Source organism: Neopelma chrysocephalum, unplaced genomic scaffold (assembly GCF_003984885.1).
Source record: "Neopelma chrysocephalum unplaced genomic scaffold, ASM398488v2 Primary Assembly neopelma1_82, whole genome shotgun sequence".
NCBI lineage: Eukaryota > Metazoa > Chordata > Aves > Passeriformes > Pipridae > Neopelma > Neopelma chrysocephalum.
Window position 1 is genome coordinate 4,485,185 of NW_020897744.1, and position 12,556 is coordinate 4,497,740.

The 12,556-nt window shown below is 46.2% G+C and overlaps 1 protein-coding gene across 6 annotated transcripts in view; it reads right to left on the bottom strand.

Annotated features, from left to right (window-relative positions):
• COL26A1 (collagen type XXVI alpha 1 chain) overlaps nucleotides 1-12,556 on the bottom strand; it is a 181,679-nt gene that overhangs the window by 40,428 nt on the left and 128,695 nt on the right. For all 6 annotated transcript variants that reach the window (XM_027690959.1, XM_027690960.1, XM_027690958.1 and 3 more), the window contains one exon: nucleotides 1,227-1,288. In XM_027690959.1, the coding sequence (XP_027546760.1) occupies nucleotides 1,227-1,288 (62 nt within the window). The remainder of the gene's footprint in view (nucleotides 1-1,226; nucleotides 1,289-12,556) is intronic.

Here is a 12,556-nt window from a genome sequence, read left to right on the forward strand (position 1 = left end):
AATCAGAGCTGCAACACACCACATGCAAACTTCCCGAGGGGAATGGGGCAGGTGGGACCTCCTTCTCCCTCCACAAAGCCCTGCAGGCCCCAGCTGGTGTTCCACCACCCCTCACACGTTACAGACACAAACGCAGAGCAGCCCGAGCCGGCTCAGTGTGGGCGCGCTGATGTCAGGACAGACTTTGGTTGTCATTTTCCAGAGAGCCAGACACAGAAAATCCTGGAAAGTGAAGAAAGGTACAGCTGGCCACGGGCTGAGCAGGGGAGGGCTGATTTACGTGTCTCTGAAGCCAGTCCCGTGTCTCACTTGGATTCGGGACTGCACACGCAGAGGTCAGTCCCCAGCCCCTCTCTCCCCCCTGCCAAAGGACACCCACCTGCAGCTCCTGCTGCTCAGAAAACAATCCAGCTCACCTTTGTCCTCTGCACTACACCAGTTGTTTTCACTCCAATAATTCTGCTCCCCAGAATTTCATTCCCCCCACCCCTTCATTTTCCTGTAGTGAAATATAACCGTGAAGGCTTTGATGAAGTTCCAGACAACATTGCTCACTTCACTTCAGCACAAACAATTCCCACATTACCATAATATCATGTACTGGCCTCAAAAACACCATACAACCACCACCTCCCTCCTCAAAGGTTTCTCCCCAAATTCTTTTATGTCATTGATAAGCATCAGTTAATGAATAATAACAGCAGCAAATGCCTTACAAGGACCAAAGCACGATAACTAACAGCCAGGAGTGGGCTGTCACAGGAGGGACCACAGATCAAAGGGGAATGCTGACTCAGCTGCTTTGTTGCCTGACTGGAACAATTTATCTGAATCCCAGTAGGTAGAAATTAAAATGATTTGCAGAAAAAAACCCACAACGTGAAGGTCTCCCCTTAACATTTGTCTCCACTAAAGTATGCATGAGAGCCTCCCATCTTTCAGGAAAGGGATGAAAAAGCAGGACTGGATTGCACTTGAAGAGCAGGCTAAGGAGAAACTGTTCAAACCTCCATGGGAAGGGGCAGGAGCCAGGCTGGAGGTGAGTGATGTCCACTTGCACAGCGGTGCTGCCCCATTTCCTGGGGCAGAACCATCACCACAGCGTGTTCCTCACTGTGGGTGGAAGAGCAGACACCTGATCTCTCCAGGGCTGCCAATTCAACCTGTTTTTCACCAGAAACTCTTGGAAACTTTTGCCAAACAGCATAATAAAGGCAGGTCCTTACCTTGGCCTCAAGTGTGTTCAGCCTCTCGGTCATGTCCGCCAGCCTCGTGCAGTTCATGCATTCTAGAGAGAACAAAACAGAGGGATGTAAAACTTCCATGGACTTTGCATTTTAATCCACAGCTTCAGTCTGCAGACCCCGACCCCTTTGATCCAAAGGACATGGAAAAGTGAGTCAAGATCAGTTATAGAGCAAAAATAAGTATTCAAGTCCACTGCACAGGTCAACAGCCACAGCCACGTTACATGAACTTTGTTTGGGGATGTTTGGTGGGGCAGAGTGGGGAATTAAGTTCCCAATAGGTAGAATGCAGATGAAATAAAAATCAGATTTAAGACTTTTCACGGTGCCAACCAGCATGACTTGCTGTCATCAGCAGAGACACTTGTTCTGTCCCTGGGGCACGCTGGTGTGCCATGTGCTCCCACCTCACAGCACACCAGGCTGCATGACCATCACTCCATTTAGGACCCTCTCTTATAGCATTGTCCTGGTCAAATACCAAGGAAAGAAATGAACATACAAAATGCCCAACCCTGTGGAGTCCTGCTCCATCCCTGGGCTCCCGGGACCTGTTACCACTCCCACAACAAATCATCTGTCTCAGTGACAGCCAGAAGATCCAAGGCAGACTCGAGGGCTCTGATGCAGCCCAGAGCTGCAGCATGAAGTGGTTTCCATCTCACTTTGCTGCACGGAAGCAACTGATAGGCAGCAGCCACCAAAGGAGTCCTGACAGGAGGCCTCAGTGAGAGCAAACATTACCAGAATGGGCTCTGAGTGCAGGTTAAATGATTGCTCAATAAAAAGGACATCCCTTATCTAAACAGAAGGCTTCTGCTTTGCCTCTGTTTTCATCTCAGCAATGTTAAAGTGAGTGAAGGAGGATAAAGCCCTGAACTGAGATTTAATCAACAAGGTGCTTTCCCAGCACTTTGCAGCAGTGTGGAACTGCCCATTCCCAACCCTCAGAGAAGCTTTCTAGCCTGGATAACTCACCTATTATGACAGCATAAAGTATTTCAGAGAATAAACCATCCATATTCAGGTGAGGAATCACTGTCATCTCACATCCCACAGAGGAGAAACACATCTCTGTGTGTGTTTTGTGCTCCTTAAGGGCCAGATCTGGTTTTCATTGACTGGCAATAGAAGTATTTAATTCTGGTGTATTTAATTTAATTTAATTTCCATAGGGCTGGGGACATAAAACTGTAATTCTTGAGCCATAATAGACCATTCAGGTACAGCTCAGGCTGAGGTTATAACAATGTAGGGTGCCATGTCCAGTGCCTCCCTACGGCAAGGAATGGGTGAACATGGATTTGGGCTTGACTAAACATCACCCCAACACTTGGATTCAGCTGTTCCCCCCATCCAGCTTTGTCCCCTGTTGCACAAGGAGCTCTGAGGAATCCCTCCAGTCTTCACCCACAGACACTTGCTGGGTTTATGAAGCACGTGGCACCTACCAAAGGCTCTCAGCCATGGAAAAATTTGAGCACATGGCTTGGAGGGTCAGGGAGCTCAGCTCTTCCACCCTGGTGATTTACAGGCTAAGAAGATTGCTTGAGTGCTAACAGCAACCAATCACCCACTGCATAAACCTTCCAAAGGAATTCTCTCACTGGCCCTCTGTGAGGAGCTGTGCAGCTTCCCAAAGGAGCCAGACATAGAGCTTCCACCTCATAATACACAACATTTTGCAGACAAAGCATCTGATGCTTCAGGAACACTCAGATGGAGGGATTTCCTCACAGGTCAATACTGACAGGGCTTTCTTTTACCCAACAGTTGTTTATTTTTATTCTCTGCAATAGATCTTGGACAATATTTTTTGGCTTGAATTGGCCCATGAATACACAAGAGCTATAAATGCACTGTCCCAGAGGGAAGGAAACGGGTGAGGCTTGTTTGGTCTGGATCTGTTTGTGGTGTGCAAAACAGGGAATTACGTTCTGCATGTAACCAGCTTCAAGCTTTTGATCTTGCTCATCCCCACAGAAAGATAAGACTGAATAAATCCACTGCTCCCAGGAGCCAAAAGATGTACCAGATGTGTTACAGAGCAAATAAAATACGAAGCCCTATTCTCCCTCCTGCTGGCTTGCACATATTAATAACTCCCACAGGTTTAGAGAGATTGACTTGAGCTGTCTGAAAACCATCTCTGTGCATAATTTGAGATGGATTGATCACTTAAGCTCCCTTTGGAGAGTCCAGCTCATAAAAAGGGGTTTGTACTACCCCTCTGCACTGTGGTGAATCACCCAGCTCCCAGAGGGAAGGACACACTGCTTGTCTCTGCTGGACAGGGAGCAGGAACAGCACCAGTCCAGCAGCTCCCTCTGCTCTCTAAGAGTGTCTCAAAGAGCCCTCTCAGGTGCATTTGAAGTAGAAAAAGTTAGATTTAAATTAACAAAATGACAGAAGGGAGGAGAAAGCAGCAGCATCACTGCATGTGAGATTTGTACTAATATCATCTCCATGTCAGTGATGCCTGTCAAAACATACAGAAAACACAGCCCAGGTCAGAAAAAGAACTACTTAAGTTCAAGCTGGATTTGAACTCTGATCCTTTCTGTTGTGAAATGCCTGGAAACCCAGATCCACACCCAGGGTACTCAGCCTGGACCCAAAAGACATTTAAACAATCCAGAAAGTGGATGTCCTAATGCCAAAGATCTTCTTACTAAGGCAAACATCCTGCCAACAAATCCTTGTGACAATTATTTAGCTGACCAAGAGATGAATGATGCTTTCAAACACAGAGATGAATGCCCAGGACTGCAGTTTCAGAAACTACATTCAGAGCTCGCTCACCAGGGACTGCTTCAAGGTCTGGGATCGTTATCTGTCCTTGCAGAAAGCCTGAGAATGGTGGTGACAAATCAGGCTAATAAATATCTTCCCTGGCTATGATGCACTGAAGTATTTAGTGTCTAATCCTGATGGCTGGTGGATCCAAGGCCTGGGGCTGTGAAGCTGAATTTTCTGATCAGGGTGAAAGCAATCTGAGTTATTAAAATGACCTTGAGAATCTCACATCATTACTCCTCATGGAACAAATATAACACTGGGGCAAATGCACACACTCTGTGACCTGGGACTCCAGAGCAGACGCTTTCCATATCTGCAGAAATCCATCACTTGTTGCTACACAGAACCACAGTTTATTTCCCTTATATTCCTCATTGGCAGATTTGTATTTTTCCAGCTAAACTCTGAGAAAGGAGTTGTGATTTCAGTCTATGAATCCCAACCTCAAAACACATGGTAGGATTTGTTTTAGAAATATTCCAGCAGGGAGGATAAATAATTGAGATAATGAACACGGGACAGTTACCAGCATATCCCATGACACCCAGTCTGTCTCCACCACGTCTCACTGTTACTGTCCGAGCCACCTCTCCCTTCCCATTCCCCCTCTCTGGCTGCAATGCAACTGGAGGGATGGAAAAGTGCAAGGTAGCAGAGATGTGGTAGACTGCACATGCTGGAAAGTAACCAGGCATGAAGCCCATGCCAGCAGTGACCCCCTTACCCCTGACCCAAAAGGTGCCACATTTGACCCATCTTCGGTTAAAGGCTGAGGCAGCGCCTCCAGAGCTGCAGCTTTGCCAGCTGGGATCAAGTCCTTTTGCCTGCAGCTTCCACTCTGGATACACTCCTACAAGTGACCTACAGCAGTGAATGACTGACTTCAGGTGCCTTGCTAACTTGGCATCCCTGCTTTGCATAATTTCATGATTAAACAGTTGCACATTTCAGCTTCTCGAGGCAGAAAGTCCCACAAGTCTCCAAACTCCTCACCCAAATCGTAACAACAGGAAAGGTGTGATAACATCTTCATACCAACGGGGCTCTGATGAGTCCAGCACAGTTATCACAGGGGCACTGAGGGGAATAAAAAAGGAACCAGCCCAACTTTCACCATGGGGTCATAGGTCAGTTTTGTGCAAAACAGCAAAGAAACCTCTTGGCATCTCTGCCCCATTTCTCAGCTCCGACAGCCCACGCTCATTTGTATACCCAGAGTCTCTGCAGAATATTAAAAGAGCTTTTGGTTTCCCTGCAGCCAGATGCTCAGTAGATATAAATTGCACAGCTCAACTGAAGTCAAGGGATCAAGGCTCTGTCTCTCTTTTTCTTGATGGATTACTCCAAAATTCATGTTTCAGAGGGGAGGCGGAGGAGGTGGTTTATAGCATATGAAAGGGGAGAGAATTCTGGAATCACGAAGCCTTTGTTTAAACAAATAAATTCTTTGCAGCCAGTTTTTTCAAGGCTGTATTTTGCCATTACAAGAAACTTCAACCTTGCAATGCAATGGGGCGTAGCACAGAGTCAGGTTTGGGGACATAAGAATCACATTTGCAGCTCATGCTTCAACCTGCTCAGACTCTAAACAACACACTTTCCTCCTCCAAGTCTCACTTTCCTTTCATCCATTGTTAGTTTAATGTAAAGGATCCAAGGTCAGAGCATGAAAAAGGACCAAATGTAACATTTACACAGAGAAAGAAATTAGATATTTGATTTCTGTCAGACAACTCGCCTGGCAGCTCTTCTCTCTCCCTCTAATTAAGTCCACCACCTCCATTGCACTGCTCAGAAATGCACAAAGAGGACAAACTGGGTTATCCCCAGGGCAGGGGGAGCAAACCAGAGCTGCCTCATGGCCATGCCAACAGCCCATGTTGGAGCACTGGGAATACAAAAGCAGCTCCACGAAACCCAACAGCTCTCACTGTGCCAGCAACTGCCCAGAGCAGGGCTCGTGCACCACCACAGTTATGGTTTGGGGGGCACTGCCACAAAAATCAGTGACACACAACTCAAGCAGGTCCAGTCTGAAGGAAATTTTGTCTGCCAAAGCAAGCAGGAGACCAGCTTTTCTTAGCAGTTTCTCCAGGACAAGTTCAGAGCAGTCTCTGAGCAAATTTGGAAGAGGATTAGTCTAAATTAGTCCAGGTAACCATGTTTCTTTGCAAAGAGAAAAGGATAAAGCTGGAAACTCCCAAGGGAAGTGGGAAGTACAGCTTCCACTGTCAGCTCAGTGAGCACTCAGGATCTCATGCATCAGACATGTTATATTTGGACACTCTTGAGAGAACCCACCAGACCACCGACCCTTCCATCCCCTCCCTGCCACACACAGGCTCACAGTTCAGCCAGAAAAAAAGCAGTGACACTTTCAGACACTGGCACAGGAGGAATTTCAAGTCAAATTCCACAGCAAAAACATGAACACAGATCTCCTGTGCCTACCTAGGTGGCCCTCAGTGGGGGACAGCCAGCCTGGGCCTGCATCTCCACCGCTCTTTAATTTGTCTGATCTGACCCTTCCAGCCTTTTTACATGGTTACTGAGTTTCCTTAAGTAGTTTATGTTCTGGCCCTTTGCAAAAGCTTTCGCCAGTGCCTGTGAAGGATAGCAGGCTCGAGCCATAAATCACAGCCAACCTGGGATCTGTTTTTTTCAACACATTTCCTCTAATGAGAGTCAGATGTTGGCCAGATAGACTTTATTAATTGTAGTTGTTTAGAACCAGTCGTGTCCATAGCTCTGTAATGGGGTTTGAGCATGACAGCAGCCACGGAGAGGATGAACACTTGTGTCACCCAGTAGCCTCTGGTCTGAGGAGCAAAGTTTTGGGAATCAAAGGTTTGGAGAGCTGCAGGAGGGAAGGGCTCCCACCAGCCCTGGCCACAGTAAACTGGAGCAGGATCTCTTTCTCTGCAAGGGGAAGCTCTCAGGGTGTTGTTTAGTGTAGGATCATGAAGAAGACTCTGTTTACTGCCATGATATTTACTTGCTGTGAGCATTGCAAATATTCATCTTTTGGCAAAGACAGGGGAGAGAAGGGTCTGGGCAGGGTCTGTCAGAGCTGGGACACTGGGATGGACTGGCCAAGGCACCCAACCGAGAGAGGAGCTGCTGGTCCATTCTCTCCCCTGCATTTCATGTGTCCAGAGGGGAACTCTGTGTCCTGGTTGACCTGCAAACATTGCAGGCTCCAACCTGGCCACAACCTCACCTCACACCCTGATCACGTGCCCTTCTGCTGAGAGAGGCTGTGTCTCATCCATGGGGAAGCAGAGAAGGAAGGAATGAGGGAGGGAGAGAGACCACCTTCCTTCTTGCCCCTTTTCTGTGCCAAACAACTACCAAAACCCACAGGCTCCCTCGGAAAACACAGTTCCTCCAATCCCAAGTTCAAGAGCAGAACTGACAGAGCCCCACAATAACCCCCCTCAGCAGGAGCAGAATTAAAGCCCCTCACAGATCAGGAACTGGGGGCTCAGAGACATCTAAAGATGGTCTCATTGGCAACAAGGGCTTGTACTTTCCCACAGTTTTCACATCGGGATTTCGCGGGCTGGGAAGTTTTATTTTCACCTGGAAATTGTGAGTTATTAGGTTGCCTATCAATATGAAACAGAACACCTACAGAATATTTTTGCCTTTTTACCTTCATTCCAGATAATTCACCATCTCTGCAAGGAGACCCCGATCACTGCCAAAATTCCCCCATTTGTAATCTCTCTCATATCTCTATTATAACAACCCTTACCCTTAACTTTACTGGCTATCTTTAAAAAGCAGCTCAAATTTCCTTTCTTATGAGAACTGCTATCTGATCCTTTTCCGCTTGTAAAGTGTTCATACTTCACTTTTGTGTCTACTTTCTTCTACCTTGTTAAACAGGAAAAGGCTTTTTTTCCCCCTGAATAAGCAATAAATATTTTTTCATTATCATGATATTCTGTGATTTTGAAATGTCTGTAAGAAAAACCTCAGCAAAACTGAGTGAAAAGGAAGTTTACCACAAAATGCACTTTTGGATAACAACTCCCATTCAAGAAGCTACATAAAATTTAGTGCATTGTCTCAAGTGAAAAAAAAAGTATGCAATTTTCTAAATTTTTGCAATTTTCTCTCCAGGGTTTTTTTTCTTAAATGATTTTTCATACTTTCTGAATGACACGTTTCAGTCTTAAGTTATGAAATAGCATTTATTGCAAATCTCAGTTAAATTAAAAATTAGATGAATAATTAAATAGTCCTAAGTGAAACTAGTCCTAAGTGAAACTAAACGGTTTAGTTTGGTCAAATGAAACAATTCCAGTCGACCCAAACCCATATTTTAGTCATTACATTGTGTCAAAACCTCAAAAATTTCCATTTCAGATTCTCCCAAATCATTTTTCTTTCCAATTGTTTTGATTTGGCAAACGAACCCAAAAAACCTCCATTATTCACCCAGGTCTATTCTTAAACAGCTCACATCGCTCACATTGTTTTATTTAAAATTTCACACATGCAGTGTCCCACACCACTCCCTAATTTTATCCACAATTGCTCTCAGGATTTGTGTTCTTTCACAGCCCTTCTGCTGGTGAGGCCTGTGCATAAGGAATTAGATCACCATCATTTATTCACAGGCAACCATCAGTTGTGAGATCCATGGTCAGTCCATCTTTATCTGCCAGAGGAAAGTTTAGCAGGGAAGAGTTGGATTTTGATGCAACATGTTTGGCTAGAAATGTATTACCTTTATTTTTAGAAACAACAAGGACATTTTGCTAATGTGGTCCAAAGACTGAAGTTACACAATAATAAAGACTTGAGTTTGCTAAAGCCTTGCTGACTATGGAGCTGCTGAACATGGTGCTCCAAGGGCTGCTGGCAGCACTGTGGGTGCTCAGGACTTTTGATATTGCACCAGAAAACCCTCCCCTGACTCACCACTGTGTCAGTGCATGGCAGCAAAGCAGACAAAGCAAATAATAAGACAGAAAATAAAGATACATAGGTGGTGTATGAACAATACATATAACAAACCTCTCACAGCAAGACAGGCCCAAAATTGACAGAAGGGATCCACATGTCTCCCTGCCAAGGAAGCTGAGGGCACAGAGCCCACAGGGGAAGGAGCTGGTCCAGTCCTCACTATGCCAAAATCCAGCATCTCATACCCACCATCACTGACTCAGATTAATTTCTCTCCTGCTCCCTGATCTGTGACATGGAGAGACACTTCATGGGACCTGACCCCTGTGGAAGAACACATGGGAACTCAACCATGCTCAAAAGTTCATCTTGAGCTGAGATGGTCTCACATCCCTTACAAAGAGACTGCTTTTCCCTGCTGGGAGAAGCAATCAGGGGGGAAATGCAGTCAAAATATGGAGTACTGTAATGTGAAATAAGGAAGCAGACAGGACAAAAGGAAACATTCCAATCCAGGCTCACCGGGAAGCCTGGAGGGACTCTCACAATATTGGTTCTGCACCTGTGTATCACAGGTCAGAGAATCTCTCACAGTCTCGAGCCAAACAACGTGTGCTTAGCTGGAGTTTGTGTTTCATAAAGACACTCCAGAGCCAGACAACCGAGGTTTCCTTAGTGAACTGCATCCAAAGTTAACCATTGTACAGAAAATATGCACCGTGTTTCCAGTTTGGATTTCTGACCTTAAGTTCTACCCCTGCTTGGAGTTTTATTACTTCTGCCTGCAGGGCTGCAGGGCAGCTCGAGGCTTGGACCCCTCTCTGCATCAAGTCCCTGTAACCCACAAACATGTGCCATTGGGGGTGCTCAGTCAAGCTCGAGTTGTTCCTCATCCAGAATGTTTACCACTGGTTTCCTTTAGCCACGACACAAAATTAGCTGAAATACCAATAAGGAAAACAGTTGTTTAAGCCACTGAGAAGGATGGTTTGAATTCAGCAGAACTTGGCTCCCTGAACATCAAAATACTACATCTGCCCATGCTTTCTACAGTTAATTATTATCACTACTATGGCCAGGGGCACTTTAGTAAAGGTTTGGTTTCCCATGTCAACATTTCAGCTTCAGGTTTATCCCACCGTGGTTTGTCCATTCTCCCACACTTCCCTCCTCCCTGGGGCTCTGCAGCCCCCCCAGCCCTGAACAAGGCTAATGACCATCACTCAGCACTTGGGAGCTGCACTGAAAGGGCTCAAGGATACAGGAATGCTGCTCATTACCCTTTGCTGGCCTTTATCTAAATCCCCCTGAGCTCTGCAATGGTCCTTACTGAGCGACAGGAAGAGGAATCCCTTCCACTCTCTCTGCAGCTGTGATTTTGTTCTCAGAGACACCCAGGGACACTCGGGTGTCAGGGGACCCAGCAAATCCCTCACATCATCTGGTCCCCATAACGTGAAGAACAAGGTAACTCTTGCATCAGATCAGTGGGGAGCACAAGGCTGTGCAAAGGGCTGTTTGTTTGGGTTTGTTTTGCTGTTGTTTCCTTGTTAACTACTGGGGGAAGAAAAATTACTAAAGGAAATATCTGCGTGGGGTTAGCCAGGCACATTTCAGCTTCAGATTTTTAACTCCTTGAAATAGTTACACCTCCAACTCATATTAGGTTGAAAAATCAGAGGATATTCACATTGAAAAGGTTTTCCCACACCCTGTTATTTTAACACAAAACTCACTAAATGCTTCCCAAACCTGGGGATCCCTTTACTTTCTGATGGGACCAAGCCCTTATTTACCTGTTTGTGCTTTCTCTGAGTTGTGATATTGATACAAGAACGAGCACCACAAGGTAAGTGTCCCCTAAGAGACATCATGCTGGTGGCACTTTGAGGAGCTTCACTTTGAGGTTCTAGCTGCCTCCACCTTGAAACTCTCTTAAAAATAGCCTTAAATGGCAAGTGTAGACCAACGAATGAAGGCCCAGCATCAGGGGAGACTTCTCCTGGAACATGGCAAGCATTGGGTAAGGCTGGGTGTCAGCCAACCTGCTCTCCCCATGCCTGTCACCCCACGCACTCAGCCTCAATATTATGTTACTCTTCCAGCTGTGGAGGATTTGACAATGAATTCTGACCCTCCCTCTGAGCACTGGTGAGGAACGGGGAGAGCAGCCGGCGAGTCCAAAATGGACAAACGTGGAATGGCGCAATTCGCCTGCAATACACACCAAGAAGGAACTGGAGATCTCCAGAGACACCTTCACCCCCTCCAACCCCACACCACGACAGCTCAGCATCACTTCTGAGCACCAGGCAACAATACACTGGCAAATAAACAATCAGGGCTTTAAAATGACACAGCTCAAGGACAGCTTTAGAGGCTCGGTGCACAGCCACTGCTGCCACGTGACGCCGCTGGCAACAGCAATGATTTTGGCACTTCAGAACAAGCACAGGGCCAGATTGCAACTGGAAGGAACAACCATAACTCTCCTGCAGTCAAAGAGCTCCCAGGTTTCATACCCACTGAGAGTTTAGCCCCAACAGCACAATACAGAAACTCGAGGGCACTTCATCAAATCAAAGCTGTTTAAGTTCATCTTTCTCTGTGAAATGTGTCTGCAAGACACTCTCAAGCACTTCACCGGAGTTAATCACCTGAACCCAAACCATCACAGCCCACAAATCCTTTAAACTTTGAGAATTGACTTAACGCTGAACAGCTGCCAGGCACTCACTCGCTCGCAGCCGCGGGAACAGCTTTTCTTATCGATAAACGGGGATTCCTGTGTGTGCAACACCCAGGAGTGGCACTGGGAATGACTGAAATGCCTCTGCTTTGAGATTAGGATGTGTCAGCAAAGAAGTGCTAAGTGCAGCTGGAGGCCAAGCACATTCAAAGCAAACCACGGCCCAGTCCCTTTCCAGAGGGTGAGGAACAGCGGCCTGGGGGATGCTGGAAAAACGTTGGTGTTTGCTGTAAATCGCTCTGCTTTGAAACTCAAGGCACTACAGTTCTCCTCAATAGGAAATAACTGGGCTATCTCCAGAAACTGTTGGTAAATGAGGACTTTAATGGTGACAATTGCATCAGTACAAAAGCAATCTCCTATTTTAGTCCAATTAGTGCTGTGCTAAATCATCAGCCCGGGCCTTGCCTTTTGCAGTTGAAAGAGAGACATCTGTGAGGCTCTTCTGCTGCATGTGTTTTATATTATCCTCTAGCACAATATGCATAAACTAATGCTATTCTACACTTACACAGCACCTCATCTGGAAATCTGAAAGCGATTTATGAATGGTGGGCATCTGTGACATTTTACAGATGGAAATTGAGGCACAGAGGGAATCCATAATCAGCCCCAGACTCGCACAATGAGTCAGCTGCAGAGCAGAGCCCATTATTTGTTCTGTAGGAACATCTAGTGTCCAAACACAGAGGGAGACAAAGTTTTCTATCCCAACAAGTATACAAGCATACCCAAAAATGCCACCCATGTCTGTGTTCAGACCAAGACTGCTGAGGAACAGAGTGAATGCATATCCTAAAGCACAGTCTCCCCTGGCAGACAGGTCCCTTCATTCTTGCAATAT